The 21396-nt window shown below is 58.3% G+C and overlaps 1 protein-coding gene and 1 long non-coding RNA gene across 8 annotated transcripts in view; one reads left to right on the forward strand and one right to left on the reverse strand.

The window, feature by feature from the left end:
• The window catches only part of ARID3B (AT-rich interaction domain 3B), a 62015-nt gene that overhangs the window by 37963 nt on the left and 2656 nt on the right, over nucleotides 1–21396 (forward strand). For 3 of the 5 annotated variants that reach the window (XM_027766161.1, XM_027766162.1, XM_027766158.1), the window contains 7 exons: nucleotides 3040–3111; nucleotides 3311–3383; nucleotides 16214–16397; nucleotides 17235–17542; nucleotides 17656–17910; nucleotides 19383–19484; nucleotides 21303–21347. In XM_027766161.1, coding sequence (XP_027621962.1) covers nucleotides 3040–3111; nucleotides 3311–3383; nucleotides 16214–16397; nucleotides 17235–17542; nucleotides 17656–17910; nucleotides 19383–19484; nucleotides 21303–21347 — 1039 coding nt within the window. The remainder of the gene's footprint in view (nucleotides 1–3039; nucleotides 3112–3310; nucleotides 3384–16213; nucleotides 16398–17234; nucleotides 17543–17655; nucleotides 17911–19382; nucleotides 19485–21302; nucleotides 21348–21396) is intronic. The other 2 variants (XM_027766160.1, XM_027766159.1) reach the window with 2 other exon arrangements.
• The window catches only part of LOC106733211 (uncharacterized), a 5033-nt gene continuing 1841 nt past the window's right edge, over nucleotides 18205–21396 (reverse strand). Inside the window, exons 3-4 of one of the 3 annotated variants that reach the window (XR_003546960.1) lie at nucleotides 20444–20616; nucleotides 18205–19088 (exon numbers count right to left, since the gene is read on the reverse strand). This is a non-coding gene — a long non-coding RNA (uncharacterized LOC106733211). The other 2 variants (XR_003546959.1, XR_003546958.1) reach the window with 2 other exon arrangements.

Below are 21396 nucleotides of genomic sequence, written 5' to 3' on the forward strand. Positions count from 1 at the left end.
AGGAATCACCCCACACCCCACAGTGATGGCTTTAAACAGCAGCTGCCACTCTGGGGAGTCATCAAACAGTGAACTGCTCAAAGCTCACATCTCCTTCCTGTGCTGTCTGGCCAGTCCTCTGTCCTCTGTGGTCAGCCTGCTGGGAAGGCTCAGGCTAGCCCTTCCACTGTGCAACTGCATCATTGGAACCTGGGGGCTCACTGTCCCGCTGTGCTCATTCGATTGCCAATCTAGCCAATTTGGGCCTGGGCCTGGGCCGAGCTGGAGTAAGCCCAGCCCCCACCCCTCTCTCTACCCCCCATCCCGGCAGGCTTCTGTCCCTGGAGCTGAGCCCTCACACTTGGGTGTTTATTTTCACACATAGTCAGGCTGTGGTCACACCGGCCTGCTTGTTTTTACACTCCTCTCCTGCTGTGGAAAACCCTGTCTGAGCTTCTAGGTTGTGGATTCTACCCTCTCCACCCAACTGAGTGTTAAATCGTTTCTGAGTGAGCAGTCAGAGTGCCTGGCAGTTATAGTAATTAGCAAAAAAACAGCGTTTCCATCTCTCCTGGTAACAGGGAGAGGGAATCACCTTCAGGTCTCTGGCTCCAGAGCTGGGAACTGAGCTGGGGCAGTAAACAGCTGACCTAACGGGGCGGCCGTGATCCCCATTAAATGCCACTCCGCAGTCAGGCTCCTGGGGTGATTGACTTTCCAGCAGGGATTCCTGGACATTAGGGCACTCGCTGCACCCTTTGAAAGGGACGGTGACCGTCTGTTTTTGCTGACCTGACGGGCGTAATTTATCTTGATTATTCATTGTGCTGGGCGCCACCAGATGACACAGGTTTCTGGTGACTAATTACAATGTGTGGATGAGTTTGGGCTTGTTACTTTTAAACAACATTCCTCCCACTTGTTTATTGGGCTCCCTGAACTGCAGGTGCCATAGAAGGTTCCCACAGCATCCGCCTCGGGAAATGAGCACATGTCCGCACACATGCCGTTCACTGGTCTCAGCCAACAGGGTGGCACTTCTGCTTGGTTCTCCTTACCTCCCCAGCCTGAGCTGCTGCTCGGGGCCTGCATCTCGGAGCCCGCTCTGAGTAGGGGAAGCAGAGTAATGCCCCCACTCCCTGGCAAGCTTGATGGGAGGCAGAGGGAGGGCAGGGAGTCCGACCAGCCCTCGCTTACTGGTGTGAGTTCGGAATGAGAGCGTGACGGGGCCCAGAGAGTGTGTTCCTAGGAAACCTCTGCTCCCCGGGCCTGCGTGTCACTCCCACCTCTGTACACCCAGCCTGCTGGGTGTGTGTGCACCTGTGGCCCTGGAGAGGCATGAGCGAATGCGGAGGCTCAGTGCTTCTAGGCTCACCGGGAGGCTGGGACTGTAGACACGTGCCACCACACCCAGCTCTCAGCTACAGAGAGCTCCCACCAGCACAGAGGGAAAGCGAGGGAGCACCCCGGGGATGGCCATGCCACAGTCCCTTCTCCTCCACTTTCCTCTCAGGGTTTGGGGCACACACATGTGCCTGATGTGTTTTCCAGTCCGCCATGAGCGATCCATCTGCCTTAACCACCATGCCACTGGCTGGCCTCACAGAGACGTTTTGACTCTCCTGTGTGGTATGAGTGGTACATACCATATATGTTCATGTACACACATGCATCATATATGTGTTTGTAAATACGTGCCACACACATACATATTTTAAGCTTATCTCATTGCTTCCATGAGAGACAGACAGACAGGCGGGGAGAGAGCGAGAACGGTGTCCCTGACAAGTCCTCATGCAGTGGTCCAGCCCCAGCCTTGGCCAGCCTCAGTCTTGGGCACATGAGCATGTGCACAGGGAGACCTCAGCCTGCAAATGTGCCTCGTGGGCCCAGCATCACAGAGCTGCACTGGCACTGCCAGCCCCGTGTATGTGATGTGTGATTGTCAGAGGGCGTGTGTGCTCACCATGGAGATGGAGACAGAGAGGGGGTGGGAGAAAGCGCCCCCCCACCCCGTCGTGGGGTGTGGCCACGCCACAATCCCTTCTCCATTTCTCCGTCTAGCCAGGAGTTGGGGCATGCACACACGCTTACTAGGCATGCTTTTTAAGCTGCTGGGTTCAGGACTTGAACTCCTGTCAGCCATGTGGGATCCAGTTCCCTTAACCATTGGGCTATAGGGCCAGGCCCCAGCCTGTGTGTTTGTTGAAGAGGTACTCAGTTGGTTCCAGTAACCAGATAGTGACATGGCAGGTGATGTGCTACATGCTGGGTAAGCACCCTTCCGTTCTCAGAGCTTGCTGGGTGGGGGGAGAGCAGAGCCTCTCACAGTCCTATCAGGCTGTCCGCCTTGGGGGGACGGAGGCAGCTCCCGGAGCACACAGCACAGCCTGGGTGAAGGGCAGGCTTCTGTGGCGAAAGGCCTGACCGGAGGGGTAGGAGCTACCTGACAGGCAGGTTCGAAGAGCGTAAATGAAGGCAGTGCTGCCGTCTCCCCCGTGCAGTCCAACAGCGGCCGTCTGACCTACTCTATCAAAGTAGCCTTGGGTTTCCGTTGCTTCTCCATTGCCCTAGCGGCTTGAGCCGGCTCCTCGGGTGCAACCTCAGACAGGATGGCTCTCACATCACCGAGGAGTTCTGATGGCGAGGCCCGGCTGAGAGACCACAGCCTCAGATCTGTGTCCTGTTCCTCTGGCCTCAGCACCCCTCAGTGTTGTGTAAGGAGCAGGCTGGGTGTCCTCATGTCCTGCAGGTGAAGACTTCTGGGGAGTCCCTGGAGGTGAGCGGGTTCCCAGAACACATCCTTCGTGCCCTCCTCTTCCAGGGCTGTCCGGTATAAACGGCCCCACTCTTCCCCAGCAGATGGGGTGCTTCTTCCCTCAGACTCCCTTTTATTCTACCATAGCCAAAAGCCACAAAGCTCCTGGCAGGTGGCAGGGGCAGTCGCAGTGCGCACTCTCCAGTGCGAACCAGGATAGCACAGCTGCACAGGGCTGCCCTCCCTCTGCCACGCCAGCTGTCCCTCTTCCCCCCTCACCTTTGGGTTTTCTTCCCCTTTAGAATGGTGGTTTGGCCTGGAGCGATGACGCAGACGGAGGCCGGGGAAGAGAGATCTCGCGCGATTTTGCCAAGGTGTGTACCATTTCCTTTGTGAGGCACGTGGGGCCGTTCAGCCATGGGCTGTTTTCTCCGGTCCCCACGGGGAAGGCAGGAACGGCCAGCGAGTGGCATCTGTGGTTATGCGGGTGGCTGTGGCACCTCTGGTGTGAGCCCACTTGCCCGCGGCTGGGTGGTATCGCTCACTTGTTTTTCTCGGGGCCCGGGCCTGCAGCTGTACGAGCTGGACAGCGACCCAGAGCGGAAGGAGTTCCTGGATGACCTGTTCGTCTTCATGCAGAAGCGGGGTGAGTGTGCGGTCGGTGCAGTGTGGGCTCCGTGAGCTGCTCGAGGGCCTACTGTGTGCCAGACTCTTGTCCATCCCACCCGTCCTCGTCTCGGAGGACAAGGTACAGTTCTGTGGGTGAGCTCTGAGCGTAGGTGAATAACTGACACCCAGGCTGAAGAGGGCAGAGAGGACCTTGGCAAGAAACAGACGGCATGATCATCCTCGTCGGGCCACCTGTCACTCTCCTAACTAACTGGTCTCTGGAGTCATTTCAGATGCAAGTAGCCTTTTAGCCTTAGAGCTGCCCTGTGCTTCACTGCAGTTAGCATGTGGGGTTCTCGTTGGCAGCCCAGTGTCGGAGACTGAGAAGGGCACGCAGAAGAATACAGGCCCTCAGGGTCTTTGGCAAGGGTCTAAGATGGTCACGGAAAGGACACACCAGCTCTTCGTGTCTATTGGCTTTTTGAATTTTGCGTCTGGTGGCTTGCTGGGAACATGGCTGCAGTTGAACTGTAGGGACACGGATATCTCTTTGCCATGCACCTTCCCCATTCTCGGGCTGCCCCCTCTCTCTCTCACCACCACCCACCCGTGTCTCCAGTAGCCATCTCCACTCTGGGCCATGACAGTGCTGGGCCTGGGGCGCAGCAGCTCAGCTTCCTGACCTTGTGTCCTGTCATGGCAGTAGCTCACCAGCTGAGTTCCCCCACAGGAAACATGGCCAGTACCCCAGCCTCTCTGAGAGAAGGTCCTCAGCACCTACCCCCTACTCGTCTTCGGGGCAAAGCAGAGAGGGAAGCTGTTCCCACCAGCCCCTCCTGTAGGACCCCGTGTGTGTCTGGCTCTGTGCCATCCCTTGGCGTCAGTTCTAGCAACTTTCTACATGTCAATGAGTCCTCTTCCTTTTTAGTTTTGCCAGAGTTTGCATGCACTTTCTGGAGACAGGGGCAGGGAAAGCAAGAGGACACCCTCCTGGGAGAAGGTCGTGCTGTAATCCCTTCTCCTGCATTTCTCCCTCTTGGGCATGCACACACATTGACCTGCTATGTTTTACAAGCAGCCAGGTCTGGGACTTGAACTACATACTGGCCACGTGGGTCCAACTGCCTTGACCATCTAGCCTAGGCTGACCCCGAAATCCTCTTCGTTACTCCAGATCAAGCTATGTGGCAGCCCCCACTCACTCTCACGCTCAGTGTGAGCTCGCTCTCTTCGCCTATACCTTCCCGAGCCTTATCACCTTTTGGTACCATGCCCACTACTGCTGCCTTGCTTAAAAAGGCACTGGAAAGTTCCTCAGCTCCGCTTCCCTAGTCTCCAAGCTTATCAAAGCAGCCTAAGCAGCCCTAATTAGTTTACTCCTCCAACTGCTATCTGGAGCTGCGTGTGTCAGTAAAAACAAGAATATAACCCTGGAAGAGAATGTGACTGGCAGCACTGAAACCCCCGGTTTCCCTGAGAGAGATCCACTTAATGCTTCGGCCTCCCCTTCCAATTACCTTTTAATTATTTACAAGCTCCGCCAGCCCAGCTGGTGCACACCCAGGAGCTGGCCGTCTCAGAGGGGCTGCCGTAGCAATATAGATTTTAATCAGCCGTGTGGCCCTGCTGCTTGATTTCCTCTGTATTGTTTCTCTCTTCCCAGAAGGACTTTACAGGAAAATGGGAGACAGGTCGCCTTGCCCAGAGTGCAGACTGACCACTGTTTACCCCTCTGTCCCTGCCAGACTAGGAGCTGCTCGCAGACAGCCGCCCTGTCACTCCTGTGTCCCCACGTTAGCACAAGGCCTCGCAGGGAGCTGCTCCGATCTGCTGGACAAGCAGTCTTGGTTCCCTTCACTCAGCTTGCCACGTGCAGGCTGACTGCACTGCCTCGATTCGGGGCCCACCCAGTGCCTTTAGACAGTTGCCCTGGAGCTGGTGGTGAGCAGCAGAGAGCAGGCCTTGCTGCACGTCCTGCCCGTCTGTGGTGCTGGGGCCAGGTCACGTCCGTGTGGTTCTGAGTGAGCCAGGAGCAGGAACGAGCGGCTCCCTCTGCTGATGTCAGTAGTGGCCGTTCAGGCACGGGTAGTCTCCATCCTGTCTCCTGTCGTGCGTTTCCCTCTCGGCTGGCATCGCCGATGCAGGGAACAGTGCTGTCTGCCACTCGCCACTTTCCCCCACACCAGGTTCTCTGCCTCAGCGCTGCTGACGGGGACTGGGTGTTTTCTGGTGGTGGTGGCCGTCCTATGCCCTGGGGGAGGTTCATTGGTATCCCGGGGCTTCTACCTGCCAGAGGCCAATAGCAACCCAAGTCCTAAGAACCAAGAATGTCTGTAGGTATGGTGAAGGTCTGCGGGGGCAACATCGCCCCCTGTGGAGAGCCACTGCCACTGCCAGAGGGTGAAGATCTAAAACTTCCTCCTGCAGAAAAGAAAGCTCTTTATGGAAATCATCTCACCTCCTCTCAGGTACTTGAGGGCAGGCCTGTGTCAGGTGTAAGGGGCCTTGGTACCCTCCTGTCACCGAGTGTCCTAGAGTCGGTGCTGGGCGCCCCCGGGCCTGAGTGGAGAGAGTCTCCAGAACAGCTGTGGCTGCAGCGTCTTGGAGCCTGGGGTGAGGCAGTCATGTGCTAGAGGCGGGAGCGCTGTGGCCTGGTGGGCCTGGCACCGCTGGGAGAACCCTTGTCTGTGACCTGGTGCTGGGGCCCACTGTGCACTGGTGTCTAGGCACCAGGCTGGGAAGAGTGTGTGTGGCCAAGCAGCTCACACTTCAGTGTCTAGGCACAGCCGAGTCGTTGGAGGCAACACGGGCTTCTGGAAAGGTGCCGTGGCAGCTGAGCACGTTGGGGTGGAGAGGAGAAACCGAGGCAGGAAGGTGTGACCTTCTGGGAAAACGCTTGTCTGGTAGCCTGAGTTAGAGGGCCAGGAGCGGGTTGCACATGATTTGTGTGAAGCTGGCTGTCTTTGCTCTTCACGGATGGTGAAGCTGTGGGCCTCTAGACATTTGTGACTTATCTGTCACTCCCAAAGTGTAGTCAGGGGCACTTAAGAGATGGCATTTGTTAGCTGGACCAAGAAAAGCCACCAAGACGTCTGCGGCAGGCTAGCAGCTCGGCCCGAGCGCTGGTGCGGAAGCTCGGTGCAGGCTCCACAGCGGCTGCCAGAATGGCCTGGGTTTGAAAGGCCTGGTGACGCCCACTGGGCAGGGGACCAGGCTGGGTACCATGACCCAGCAGGCCGCACCCACAGAGGACACGGGTGGCGCTCCCAGGGAGCAGTGCACAGCAGGCCGCACACCCCCGAGACAGCTGTCAGCGACAGGGGGCTGGCCTATGGGGAAGAGGACCAGCCGTAACAGCTACTGTGTCTCACTCGTTCCCCTTCTCCAAGGGCCCGAGCCATCCCTTCCCCTCTGGTGCAGTTTCTGACATGTCAGATGAGTGGCTCAGGTCGCCAGCCTGGAAGTCACTGGTCCCTCCTACCTGTCCGTGATGGTCAAGCTACGCACAGGCAGTGGGCCTCCCCGGGTGAGCAGAAGCAAGGGCAGGAAAGCCCGTCCCACGTTTCTCCCTAAATCCCAGCGTGAAGGCCCCGAGACACCCAGAGCCCGTGCTTCTCCCGCTCCGTGCTGAGCAGTGCGTGTCCTCTGTGCTGACTGAGTCCAAACTGAACTAAACATGTCGCCTTTGATTCCTCCTCCCCACCCACCCCAGAGGACTTCCCTGGGAGACCTCGCTTGGATTTCGGAACTCTGGTTCCCCTCTCTGGGCTTACCTGTTGCCATGTGTACATGTTTGCGTGGACATTCTCAAGAAACACGGGTTCTTGGCCGAAAACAAAGTCAAACAGCTCTGAGTAAGACTGGCTGGTTTAAGGCTCCGTAGTGGTTTCTGGGATATCATTGCTCCTGGATTTCCCATTTAGTCCTCCAGTGTCCACAGGGATGGACTAATTGGCGAGTCTGATAAGCAAAGGCTATATAAACAGTTCCGTCTTCTCTTCATCAGTGAGGGAGAAAAGCCTGTCCCCTTGTCCCCTTGTCCCCTAGGAAGCAAAGCAGAAGGGTGGCCTCACTGGAGGGTCAGGATAATGGGGATGCTTTTCATTAATAGTATCTCCTGCACCGCACAAACCCTTTCAGCCCCTGTCCGATCCATAAGGACCCAGCCCCGGGGTTAGGGGCGCAGCCCGGGTTAGGTGTGCAGCCCCGGGTTAGGTGTGCAGCCCAGGTTAGGTGAGTAGCCCCAGGTTAGGTGAGTAGCCCCGGGTTACGTGCGCAGCCCGGGTTAGGTGCGCAGCCTGGGTTAGGTGTGCAGCCCGGGTTAGGGGCACAGCCCGAGTTAGGTGAGTAGCCCCGGGTTAGGTGTGCAGCCCGAATTAGGTGAGTAGCCCCGGGTTAGGTGAGTAGCCCCGGGTTAGGTGCGCAGCCTGGGTTAGGTGCGCAGCCCGGGTTAGGGGCACAGCCCGAGTTAGGTGAGTAGCCCCAGGTTAGGTGCACAGCCCAAGTTAGGCGAGTAGCCCCGGGTTAGGTGTGCAGCCGGAGTTAGGTACGCAGCCCGGGTTAGGTGCGCAGCCCGAGTTAGGTGAGTAGCCCCGGGTTAGGTGCACAGCTTGAGTTAGGTGCACAGCCTGGGTTAGGTGTGCAGCCCGAGTTAGATGTGCATCCTGGGTTAGGTGCTATGCCTACTCCGCAGAGCAGACTGAGCACTCGGTCTCGGGCCCCACTCCTTGCCTCCCCGCTGCCTGTGTGAAAGCTGCTCCCCAGCCCCAGCAGCCCCTGCGCTGCCTTGCCCTGAGAGCAGGCCTGTCCCTCCTGCAGCCTGGAGCCCCATAGAGCATGTAGTTTGCCTCCAGGCCCTGACCAGCACAGGCAGGCATGCCCAGATGAGTGACGTGGGGAGTGCTGCATGCCAGAGGAGTTTCCATCCCAGGGTCGGGGATGGAGGTGAGACCACACAGTGTCCAGAGGCTGCCATCTGCCCAGGTGGGTGGGGCATGGTGGGCGCACAGGAGACGCACTGGCAATGCTCATCGCTGAGGTCTCCTTTCCCGCCCTGCCCCATCTGGGCATGAGGAGGACATGTTTGCTCAGGGCCTCCCTTGCACAGCCGCCTTCCCACCCCCACCAGGCTTGTGCAAGGCTACACACTGACCTTGCTTTTCCCAAATGGATTGTTGGGTCTGCTTTTGATGTGTACATACAAAGAATTTACTGTGGGAAAGGGCTTGGTCTGCCTCAAAGTGCGATCTGAGTGTTTTTCCTTCTGTTGTGTGCTTATCTGTCCGTCTCAGGCAAGGAAGCATCCGTGACATATATTGCTGTGCCTTTTGGTGGAGGCCGTTTCTCGTATATTCTTTGTATCTTGTCGTAAACGACCCGTGCTCTGGACACCCTTCCTGGTAGACTGAAACATGCCATGTGCATCAGATAAAATAGACTTTGGAGCTTCCCTTTCTAACTTTATCCCAAATGGAAGTCTAAAATGCAAATCGTTGGGTCAAATCGTTGCCCTTTGCATGAGGCCAGATCTTTTTCTGTCTTAGGTGATCCGTCTGCTGTTGATAAATACACTGGTTTTGTCTTGTTTTCCCACTCTTTGTTACTGCACAGAGAGAAGAAAGTGCCCCCGGTGGGCACGGTTAGGCCAGTCCCCTTCCTCCACTCCTCTCCCCGTGAGGATGCTGGACATGCACACGCGCACTGTGTTTTTCCAGGCACTGGGACTGGGGTTTCAGCTGTGGTTGGCCATGTGGAAACCTGGCTTCCTATTCATAGTATTTCATTGCTGTGCTACCCGGCTGGCTCTCTTTACCATTTTTAAGAGTTGTTTATTTCATTTTATTTATTATTATTACTGTTTTTAAGTTTGCTATAGGACATATGCACTCACAGGGGCTAGGGAGAGGAGGTGAGAATGCAAGCTGCCAGGCCTTAGACTTGAACCATGGTCAGCTGTGTGGGAGTCCAGCACTCCAAACACCACACCACCTACTGGCCCCATCTCTTTTCCATTTTTAATAGCAATTTAAGGGGCCAGCAGATGGTGTAATGGTTACATCACTGGAGTCCCACATAATCAATCGTGGTTCGAGTCCTGGACCCAGTGGCTTAAACCTCACGCTGGGTGCATGTGCGTGCATGTCCAGAATCCCAAGAGGAGAGTGAAGAAAGGATTATGGTGTGGCCATCTTGACTGGGGGTGATTTCTCGCTTTCTGTCTCTCTGTCTCTGTTTGTCTGGCAAGTGCACACGCCCTATAGCTAAAACCTCTCCAAAAAATAAAAAAAAATAAAAAATAAAATAAAATGGTGTGACGAAAAAATGTTATTTAATGCCCTATAAATACAGTTTATTCACAGTGATGGGGGAAAAGAGCCTGATTTCTGAAAGGTACAATTAATCACCGTCCACTTAGTCATTAAGTTCCGCTTCTTCCTTTCAAAATCTCTCACTGGTACTTGCAGCACGCAGTCAGGTTGGGTTGTCTGACGGTTTGCCTCCGTTACTGCAGGGGGAACAGCGCTTGGTCATCCAAGGGCCGATGTCAGAGAGGCGGAAGAAAGGGCTCGGCCCACTCACTGCGGGGGACACTGCTGGTCTCCAAGCCTGGTGGCACGGCTGGCAGCGTAAGCCCAGGTGGCCATGTGCTGCCCAGGCAGAGGGCCCCGAGGTGCGCTGTCCCCTGCAAGCCTCTCACTTCCTCCAGAACCTCCTGCTGGGCCTGGTGGTCCATCAGCAGGCCAGCAGAGAAGGCCTGACTCAGCTTCACCCAGCCCTGTGACAGCTTCTCTGAAGGTGGTTCCTAAGGGAGGACGAGGTGTGGCCTTGGCCACATGCGTGAGGCATGGGTATACAGTGTCTTAGGTGTGCACGTCACCTGAGCAGCGCATCCACGCTGGAGGGGCAGGGGAGCGTTGAAGACCAGCCCCGGCTGTGGAGCTCCCGGACCCTCCGTGACAGACAGCAGTGTACATGGGCACGGCCTCCTGGCCGTCTCCTTGGCAGTGCTCATGGGAGCTCAGGGCGCTCTGGCCCGTTACCCAGCACACCCCCTCCTGGTGTCCCTGTAGGCGTGAGTGCTGGTGCCCATGGAAAGACACCGGAATGCTCGCAGCGGTGCTGTGTATAGCCAGGACCTAGGGAAAACCCATGTCCACCTGTAGAGCAGGTAGGGCCAGTAGGTGGCATCGTGGCTACGGTGCTGCCGGCCAGACGGTTCAAAGCCCATCAGCTTGAGGAGCACACCAGGTGGATGAGTACTTGCCCAAAACCCCTAAAGGAGGAAGAGATGGAAGAGAAGGGACTGTGGTGTGACCGTGCCCTCCTGGGAGCCCTTTCTCCTTCTCCGTCCCTTTCGCTCTCTCTCACGGTGAGCACATACTACGTGTGGTTTCAAGATTTTGCACCAAAATGAATTTGTAATTTAATTCTATTTTTCACAGACATTTTGAAGTCCCTTCATATATAACATTGATTTCATTGGTAAAAAGTTGAAGAAAATCTGTGTCAGAGTAACAGCTACTCCCTGGGCGGTGGGGTGGGCTGTGGGTGTCGATGGGGAAGGGACGCTGCGCGAGTGTCCCGAGAGCCTGGAGCGGCTGCATGGCATCTGCAGAAGCACAGATCCAGCAAGCTGCCTGCCGAAGATCCATGCAGGTGCTGTCGTGGCCAGCCCCGCCGTGGGCCGCGGCAGGGAGAGGGCTCTAGGGTCCGGCCACGTCCCAGTGTTGGGAAGCCGTCTGGCTGCAGACCGCCAGACGCCGTCGCCTGGTTTCCCGGTGCGGGTGTCTTCTACGTACACGAGTCGGCATAGATCTCTGGGCTTCCCGCTCACTCCTGGGAGCGCACCAGAGCAGGGCACGGCGACTGCAGAGCCGTGGTCAGAGACCCGCCTGCCTGTGTGCATCTAGTCTCTCCAGTCGGCCCTCCTGACAGTTGGGCTGTGGAAGTGATTAATGAGCTTTTTCAAAGCCAGGAAAGCAGCAAGGGCCACACCCTGGGCCCTGGGCCCTCACCCCTGACCAGTAGGCAGGAAGGCGGCCGTGTGGGTCTGTCTGGGGTCCCTGCCCCTGGCTGTTCTAGTCTTGCTTCTCTGCGATGGAGAGGAAGGGCCCCCACCCCCAGTGCTCTCGCTATCTCCCGTCCTATCTCTGGGGCCAGCCTCCGCACTCGCCCTACCCTGCCACATCTCTGCTGTCTGAGAGGCAGGAAGGAGAGCCTTCATTGGCCACGTCTGCACTGGGGCTGCCCATCAGCCTGCTAGTGCCAGGGCCCAGCCGCATGCCCACCCACGAGGACTAAAGCCCTGGATCCCAGAGGCTTCGCTGGGTCCATGGCCCTCATGAAAGCCTTCCACATCCGCCCCTGGGCTGCCTGGGCTCCCTGGCTGAAATCTGATAAGGGGCCTCTTTGTTGCAACTGTCAGTCTCCTTTATTGAGGAGGGAACTGGAGACCAGTGGCATTTCTTGGGGTGCAGATAAGGCCCTGGATTCTGTCAGAGAGCATGATTAATTACCCTCAATCCTAGCTGCTGCCTCGATAGCAGTGACTGACAGCCTGCAGGCTCCCCACCAGGTGCTCCTGCCCCACAGGAGGTGTGGCGGGGCGGGGCCTCATCCCAGGTCTTGCTGCCCTGCTGCCCTGCAGGTGGCCTTCCATTTGTGGTGGACAGAGGCTTTGGTGAAGAGCCGGGAGTACAGCACAGAGAGCAGGCCCTCTGCCCTCTTCCGGGGGAGGCCATTGCTTACAGACTTGAACTTCATGGACCTGGTCTTCAGCCACCCAGGGGCACTTCACAGGAGATACCAAGCGTTCTTTCAAGGTCACTCTGGCCTCAGTATTCCATCACTCAGGCGTGTCTCAAACCAAGCCACTCCCCCTTTGGTGATAATCACAGCACTCTGTGTTGATTTGTAATTTTTTATTCATGTACTCGTGAGACATGAATGGGATGTCACCTGGCCCAAAGTCCTCGTTTAACAGATTGGGAAGCTGAGGCCTGAAACTGGCAATGCTCCCTGCCCACCTCGTATTATGTACTGGCCCCCCCGTTCAGGCAGGTACTCGCAGCTGAAAAGCCTTCTCCCCCTTTCTTCGTACTGAGTCTGTGGACGGGGACATGGCTGTGAGCTCCATTAAGCACAGAGCAGGCTGCCTAGACAGGCAGGCCCGAGGGTGCTGCCTCCGTGGCTGTCTAGAGAGCAGACACCAGGGCAGGTGTCTGGGTACAGTGAGAAGCCCACCCCCTGAGCAGAGTGGGCCCCAGAGTAGCCTTGGCTCTGCTCCGACTGTACAAGGGGCCGGATTGTCCTGGGAGTCACCTTTGTAACAGAGGACCAACCGTGGGAGGAAGTGCCTGCTCACTCCCTCTAGCAATGGGGTCTCTGGAGCCAGTGCCTGGCCAGGCCTGGGGGCTCTGTGTGAGGAGACTCCACTCCAGGATGAGGGAGAGTGGGATCCCCAGTCTGCCCAGGGTATGGCCGGGCCAAAGACCAGGGGCTACCAGTGGGGTCCCAGCACGTCCCACACCCGTCTCCTATCCTGTAGAGGTGATCCTACAGTCCCACTACGAGGTACCCCGATAGAAAAAGAAATGAGTGTGTCGCCAAGATGCCTGCACCCCAGGGTTAGTTATAGCGCCATTCATAGGAGCTAGGAGTCAGCCTAAGTTCACCCGCAGCTGAGCAGGGAAGGGAACATGCTATATTTGTACGCAGTGGAATACCATTCAGCCATTAAAAGGGACAAACTGCTGTCATTTGCGGTCATATGGGTGAGCCCAAAGGACATGTTACGGGAAATAAGCCAGGCACAGGAAGAGGATAGCACCTTTGTCATACGTGACGACGCGGGGTGGGATGGGGATGCCCTCACAGAGGTGGACTGATGAAGAGTGAGTGCTAGTGGCTGAGGGGGGTGGGGGAGCTCCCCAGGGGGGAAGGCTACTCTGCAGCCTTTCTCCTCCTCTCTCCTCTCAGGGTTTTGGGCACACACGCACACACATGTGCCAAGCTTGTTTTTTAAGCCGCTAGGTCCAGGATTCAAACCATGTATTCGGCCGTGTGGGTTCCAGCTGCCTTAACCACCGAACCACCAGTCGGCCCTCTCCTTTTTTTCCACAATATTTTTTTTATTCATGACAGAGTTTGTACACGTGCGTGAGAGAGAGACGAGTACCCTCCAGAGGGCCGAGCCACGCCACGACCCCTGTCTTCTCATCTGCTGGGTCCTGGGCACTCGTGTGTGCCTGGGCTGTCAGCCAGCAGGGCAGGGGCTGGCCTGTGGTCACCATACGGGGCCCGGCTTCTCTTGAGCAGCACATCACTGCTGTGCTATGGAGTGTGGGGCTGCCCACACAGCCTGGACCACAGGACTGGACGTATGGGATGGGGTGGGCAGGCAATGAGTCTTTGTAGGGTTTCTTTCCCTTTTTTTGGCCAGAGGGCACATGCACATTCCAGAGAGCGAGGGAAAGTAAGAAGGCACACCGCATGGGGGGACGGCCATGCCACAGCATTCTCCGTCTCTCCCTCTTTTGGGGATTCCAGGCAGAAGTGCAGGGGCACCGGCATGTTTTTCAGGACACTGGGTCTAGGACTGGCGCTGTGCAGTCAGCCACGTGGGATCCAGTCACTTCTACCCCAGCCTCTGCAGGTTTTAAACAAGGAAGCAAGAGCTGTGGGGCAGGGGCCCCTGCCAGGGCCAGCAGCACTGTGCAAGTCCAGGGAGTGGGCCAGAGGGCCTGGACCAGCTCATGGCTGTGGGCAGAAAGGAAGACATTCTGTCTTTTTAAGTTTATTTCTGTCATGAGATTGAGCGATGGAGAAAGAAGCCACCTCAACAGGGCCCCAACTGACCCCCAGCCTTCCCAAACCCATGGCCTGCAGGATGGCCCCGGCATTCGTCCGAGCAGTGCGTTACCACTACGCCAGGGAGCTATCCCGGACGGTGCTTTGAGAGGTTCCTGGAAGGAGGCAGTGCTGCCTCTCACAGCCCCTGTGGGTGGACTACAGAGAAGGGGGCCAGTGTAGACTGAGGTTCCTGCCTGACCTCAGAACCATTCAGGCTTCTGAGCAGTATAGAGGGTGAGGGTAAGCACGGCACAAGCATTCAGGATTGGAAGTGAACAGGTCACACATGTGACCATGTCCTGGAAGCTTCTGGAAATGTGAATGAGGGGACCTAGGTATGGTTTCCAAACGGTGTCCCAGAAGGTGTGAGTCAGCCAGGGCATGGGTGTGCTCAGACAGGCCTCCGAAGGCGGGACAGCCAGCTCTGGAGCAGCTGGCTTCTAGAAAGAAGGGGCGCTATCCCGGGCAGCAGCTAGCACAGAAGCTGAGGTCTCGGGGGTAGACAGGAACCCTCTGAGGTTCACCTGTGAATCGGGTTAGAACTCCATGATGCCACCGACCAGGTGGGCAAGGCAGAGGCATAATAACATTTACATCACTGGACTGCCACACAGTGGACCATGGTTTGAGTCCTGGACCCGGCAGCTTGAGACTCATGCAGGGTGCATGTATGTGTGCCCAAAATCCCAAGAGGAGAATGGAAGAGAGGTGGATTTGCAGCGTAGCCATCCTCCCTAGGGAGTGATTTCTCACTTTCTCTCTGTCTCTAGTGAGCCCACACACTCTATAGCAAAAATCTCTTTAAAAAAGACAAAGGTCTTGAGTGAGATCTCACCCCTCTTAGGAGGAAGCCTGGTCCTACCACACGCAGGGCCCTTCAGTCACGGGTTTAGATTATCCTGCAAAGGAGCTGGCAAGCCCAGCATTCAGGGCTGAGAAAAATAGCACCCTCCCTCTAGGGAAAGGAAGCCTGGGGAGCAAGGACAAACAGCCCCTGTGCTCGGGGGGCCTGCCACCCACCCGGGGCCAGACCGAAGCGCGGGGGTGGGGAGACGGGAGCAGTGCCTGGGTACAGTAAGAGGGGCTCCCATCAAAAGGCAACAAGTCTCTTAGCCTGCCCTGGACGGTGACCCCTCCCTGTGGAATCCTCCCCTCTGACCTCCAGATCATTAATCCCGTGGCTGCCAAATGACAGTCATCCATCAGCCTCCTGCCGAGCATCCAGGCCCTGTGGGGCCAGCCGCCCAGGCCCAGGCCTTCCCAGGCACTCATTAGCAGCCCTTCCTGCCCCTGCTCGGTGCCAGGTTTCCTAATCAGGCCGCTCTGTTTCCCCTGGGGCAGTGGGCGGAAGCTGCTCTGACCCTCCCTCTCAGAGGCCTGGGAGTGGGGAGAGAATCGTGGAGTTGCTTTTCATTCCTCTGAGACCTGTGCGTCTATGCGGGACACAGGCGAGGAAAAAAGCATGTCTCCATCCAGCCAGGAGAGGAGGCGGCAGGGTGCACACCGACACACAGTTACAGGGGCCGGGCCAGAGAGCGGGAGGGCCTCGGCTGGTAGGGAGACAGTAACAGACTTCCCAGAAGAGGTGGCCTCTGAATGGAGTCAGAGCTCCAGAGGCCTGCCAGGGCACTTTGTCCTCTCTCTCTCTCTCTCTGGGTCTCTGTCTCTTTTCAGCAAGTCCTCTAACCTACAAGAAAAAAAAAAAAAAACAGACAGAAAATATATGAAACCTTTGAAGCTGTCTAGTTCCAGCCCTCTTACTTACAGATGGGAAAGCAGAACCAGAGAGACTGTGTGTTTTTGCCCAAGGCCACCCAGCCTGTGAGTTGGGCCTGTCCTGCCCATCCCAGAGAGGAGTGACAGCTGACCTGGGAGTGGCCAGATCGGGGCTTTGAGCCCAGGCATGTGTGTGAGCAGGTTCCTAACATTCGCTCTAACCGAGCTGAAGGGAGCAGAGGCAGGACCTTCACTGTCTCCGCCCCATGGGGACTTGACCCCCTCTTCTCCCGATCACAGGCACCCCCATCAACCGGATCCCCATCATGGCCAAGCAGACCCTGGACCTGTACATGCTGTACAAGCTGGTGACAGAGAAAGGCGGCCTGGTGGAGATCATCAACAAGAAGATCTGGAGGGAGATCACCAAAGGCCTCAACCTGCCCACGTCCATCACCAGCGCTGCCTTCACCCTCAGGACCCAGTGAGTGGCCGGGCTGGGGGAGGGAGCAGAAGGAGGGACATGCCCTGGTGCTGTCAGGGGAGGCATGCGGTTCCAGACATGGTGGGGCAGCTTCCGAGAGGAGTCCCCGCCCATCCCACTCCTCTGAGACCTCACGGCCAGCCCTGCTGAGCTGCCACGTCCCCATTGCCCAGATGACGAAAGCAGACAAGGCCAGGTGACAGTGGCAGAGCTGAGTCAGAGCAGGGCGTCTGTCTCGGAAAGCCACGCTGGCCAGGCATCACCTCCACGCCAAGCGAGCCTGCTGGTCACTTAGCTCTCCTGGCAGCCCTGCCACACTGGCGCCCAGCTTTCGTACTGAGTCTGCTCCGAGGTGCCAGAGCAATGAGACTAAGAGTAGCCCTGGGGAATGAGGGCCGGAGGCGGGTGCTGTCCTCCCGGAACACTCCAGTGTCACTCTGGGAAGAACACGGGCTGAGTGGCCACCGCCTCCGTGTGGGAGCACCGTGTCGGGGGGAGTGGAGGGTCTGTCCGAACTCTTCCTGCACAGTCGGGCAGAGCTGCGTCCCAGGACGTGGGACACAGAGAAGGACGGCACACCTAGGTGCCACACCCGGAGGAAGGATCTCTGCGCGTGGTGACCCCGCCTGCATGTGCAGGCCATGCAGGAGCAGACACCAAGCAGGCGTGCATGTTTCTTCGGGACCACGCACCCAGCCCCCTCAGCACTGAGGAGCAGTCACGGGAGCCCGGCACTTCCCCCCGCCCCCAGGCCTGCCTGGCAGAGGCTGCCTCAAGGCTGCAGCCTGAAGCGGAGGTCTCTGAGTCATGGACTCCTGGCTTCCTCCCTCCCTCCAGGTACATGAAGTACCTCTACGCCTACGAGTGTGAGAAGAAAGCCTTGAGCTCCCCGGCCGAGCTCCAGGCGGCCATCGACGGCAACCGCAGGGAGGGCCGGCGGCCCAGCTACAGCGCCTCCCTCTTCGGCTACTCACCTGCTGCCGCTTCTGCCGCCACTGCCGGAGCCCCCGCCCTTCTCTCCACTGCCGGGGCCCCTGCCCTTCTCTCCCCGCCCAAGATCCGCTTTCCCATCCTGGGGCTCGGCTCCAGCAGCAGCACCAATACCAGCAGCCCTCGAGGGTCCCCGGCAGCCACTCTCAGGAAAGGTCAGCAGGGTCCTGGGAAGGAGGGGGGACCGGTGCCCAGTTCCCCGCATCCAAGATGGGGCTTGGGGTGGGAGGCTCCAGCTCGGGTTGGTCCAGCTCCAGGGCCTTTGCAGGTGATGGCGTCCCGGTGACCACAGTGTCTGTGCCAAATCGCCTGGCTGTGCCCGTGACCCTGGCAGGCCCGCAGGCTGGTCCCTGGCCCGCCACGCTGGAGCAGCTGCGGGAGCGGCTGGAGTCAGGGGAGCCCCCTGAGAAGAAGGTGTCGCGGCTGTCCGAGGAGGAACAGCGTCTGGTGCAGCAGGCCTTCCAGCGCAACCTTTTCAGCATGGCGCGGCAGCTGCCCATGAAGATCAGGATCAACGGCAGGGGTGAGCACAGCCCACAGGGCTCCTGGCTGGGGGGCCCTGCGGCCAGGTCTCTGCTCCCCCCGCCAGACCCCAGCAGGATGTAAAGGCCAGAAGAGAGTTGTGTCTGGTTTCCGTGGACCCCAGCTGTGGCCCTGAGGCCTCAGGTCATAGAATGTGTGTGCTCCTCAGTGAGTGTGGGAGGGAACGTGAGAAACCACCCCCAGGGGGAATGGTCACGCCATAGAGCATTCTCCTCTTGAGATTTTGGGCACACCTGCACACAAACCTGGCATGATTTTCAAGCCACCAGGCCCGGGACTCGAACTAGGGCCATCCATGTGGGAGTCCAGCACCTTAACCACTACACCATCTGTGGCCAAGGTGAGTGGTTTTCTAGGGCCCAGACATCTCTGGTGGCAGGACCCTGTTCTCTAGCGATGAAAACAGTTATGCTAGAAGGCAGCATCGGAGACACTCCTGTTAGCCGTTTCCCTCCTATTAGCCTGTTCTGGCTGAATTAAAGGGCCTCCCTTGCACCTCCGCACCTCGCGCCATGCTCAGTTCTGAGCTGGGCAAGGGCCAGAGCTGCCTGGATGGGGCTGCCGGTGACCCCTGGGAAGGAGACCAAGGACAGAAATACGAGTTTGGTGACATAACTGACATCCTCTCCCTCCCCATGTGCATTTTTCTGGTGCCCCACCTTCTTTTCCCCAAACTGCACGCTCATTCCTCTCCCCGCCCACATTGCCATGCCGTTCCTGCCCCTGACGCTGCCTAAAGCAAACAGCGAGTGTCTATCAGAGGGCTTGGGTAAAGGAACCACGTGAGGTCCGGGCAGATGCAAATTCAGCCAGGTGCAAATAGAAAAGGCAGCTTGCCTAGGAGCGTCCTCTGCTGTGACGTGACAGTCCCTGCATGCCAGCTGCCCAGGTGGGCACAGACGGTGAGGTACTGGGCATGTAGACCTCTCTCCGGGAGACTCACAGCTGAGGGCAGGTGGAACGGGCCTCTGCGTTCCTGGCCAGATGTGTGCGGGGCGTGGCTGGGCTCTGCAGTCACGGAGCTCCGTGCCCGGCTGCAGAGCCACAGTTGCTTCCCTGCCATCACGATCCTGTGTCTTCCGAGAGCAGAGGGAGCTGGGAAATGAGGTCCGGCCAACGGTACCCCTGCAGGGCTTCACACAGGTGCTCCCCGTTCCCCTTTATGTGAGAGGGAGAGGTGGCTAGACTCCATGGGGTCTCACTCACCCCACTCTCTCTATCATGGCCTCCGTTTAGCATGACCACAGATGTGGTCTAGCATGTTCAGGTCGGCCCGGGCTCCCAGTGCAGGTCCAGCTTCTGCAGCCATGGGCCTGCCTGCATGCTGTCACAGCTGGGCCTGTGTGAGTGCTGTCAGGGCGCAAGGCCTTGGCCCAGGGAGCCAGGTGGCATCGGAGAGGGCAGCAGGAGTGAGGAGGAAGTCTGACTGGCCCGCCTCCTCCCTGTCCCCAGCAGAAGACAGAGCAGAGGCCTCGGCCGCCGCGCTGAACCTGACCACGAGCAGCATTGGGAGCATCAGCATGTCCGTGGACATCGACGGCACAACCTACGCAGGTAAGGCGTGAGGCTCACTGTGGGCACAGCGCCCCGCTGGGCCCCCTGCCACCCAGGTGTCAGCCCTCCCAGAGTGCAGGGTCGTGGACAGGGTGGCAGGTCCCTCTCCACTTGGGCAGAATCCCTTCCCCTCACTCTTTTGGATCAACGGTTGGTTCATTCATTGAAAAAGCCCTTCGGGACCAGCAGGTGGCGTGGAGGCTAAGGTGCTGGATCCCACATGACCAACTCCAGGTTCAAGTCCTGAACCTGGCAGCTTGAACACGGTGCATGTGTGTGTGTGCCCAAAACCCCGAGAGGAGAGGAGTGGAGGAGGGATTGTGGCATGGCTAACACTGTGAGGGTGATTTTTCTCTCTCTTTCTTTCTGTGGTGAATGCACGCGCCCCGTGGCAAAACTGCAAAAGAGAAAGAGCCCTTAAACATGAGGGGAGTGTTCATGGCAGCGTGCGCGTCTGCCCTGTGTGGTCCGTTCGGTCAGCGCCTCCAGCCACAGGTCTTCAGATGCTCAGGGCTCCTCTCAGGCCTGAGAGCTGCACTTCTCTGCCCTCGCAAACACACTCCCTTCCTCAACCTGGACCCCGGACTGGGGCATGGCACGGCATAGCAGAATCAGATGGGCAGTAGCTGCCTTTTTTCTGGCTTTGCCCCCTGTGTGGCCGTCCCTTGGTCGGCGGGGTTTAGTACCTTTCCCCGTCTTGGCGGGTTCAATTTAGTATTCCCACTCCCCTCTCATCAGCTTGGTGGCCAGTTGAGAACAAACCCAGGCAGCTCTGTTAGACATGGAGGGAGGCGTGGGACCCCCAAGGCCCTGGTGAGGTGTCTGGGAGAGGGGCTCCCAGCCCTGCAGCTGCACTTGCCCACCCAGTGAGTGTTGCTTCCTTGAGCCCTGCCTGTGCCTGGCTCTGCGTTCTCTGGTCTGAGGCTGCACCCCCTCCCTGCAGGCCCCATGCTGTGCACCTGCTAGGCCACAGCACAGGCCTCCCAGGAGAGGGGCAGCAAGGCCAGGCCGACTGTGCCATCGTTGTGCCACGTCCGTAGGGCTCTGCCTGGCGGGGGGCTGGGATGTAGGCCCTGTGCTTGGCGCCTCCTGGCGGTGCTGTGCTCCGACAGGGCGAGGGCAGGACTGGCTCCTGAGAGGGCAGAGAAGACGTCCAGGGCTTGCATCTCGCTGTCCTCTCCTCTCCAGGAGAAAGGGGCCGGAGTTTAGGGCTCCCCGAGCTCCTGAAGAGGAGGGAGCCAGTCAGCCACCTGTCATCCTGTCTTTAGCCTTTCCCAGTCCACCCCCTTTCCCAGTCCACCCCCTTTCCCAGTGGGAAGCAGCTGCCCAGGCCTGGAACTTGGAGGCAGCTCCCCTAGACTCAGCTACCCCGCTGCCCAGTCTCCTGTGCGTGCCCCCACACTGCCCTGCAGCCCCCGCTGGAGAGCCTTCCGGGGAGCTCTGATGGTGTCCCTGCCCTGCTCAGAACTTTTGGGGGCTCCATGACGCCTACAGATGGCCTCCAAGCTTCCTATGCATCTCCCCTCTCCAGCCCCGTTGGCCTCTGTCTGCAGGGTCTCTTGACTCCATCCCTCTGGCTGGGTGCCCCTCCTCAGTGGCCTTCTTCCCTCCTCTAACCGCCTAGCACACGCTCTGCCCTGGATCCCTTCCCACCAGCCTTCCCTGCCCTCTAGAGCCCTGTTGGGGTTCCTGCCACACCCTTCCATCTGCCCATCTGTCCCCTTGCCAGCCAGAAAGCCCCCAAAGGTGGGGCAGCACCTAGGACCCTGAGAGCCAGGGCCACCCCTCCTGCACTCACTTGCCTCTCCTCCCACCCAGGGGTGCTGTTTGCTCAGAAGCCTGTGGTGCACCTGCTCGCGGGCTCCGCCACCCAGAGTGCCTCCAGCACCACCAGCAGCTCCAGCTCCCACTG

Source organism: Tupaia chinensis, unplaced genomic scaffold (assembly GCF_000334495.1).
Source record: "Tupaia chinensis unplaced genomic scaffold, TupChi_1.0 Scaffold141293_1, whole genome shotgun sequence".
Lineage (NCBI taxonomy): Eukaryota > Metazoa > Chordata > Mammalia > Scandentia > Tupaiidae > Tupaia > Tupaia belangeri.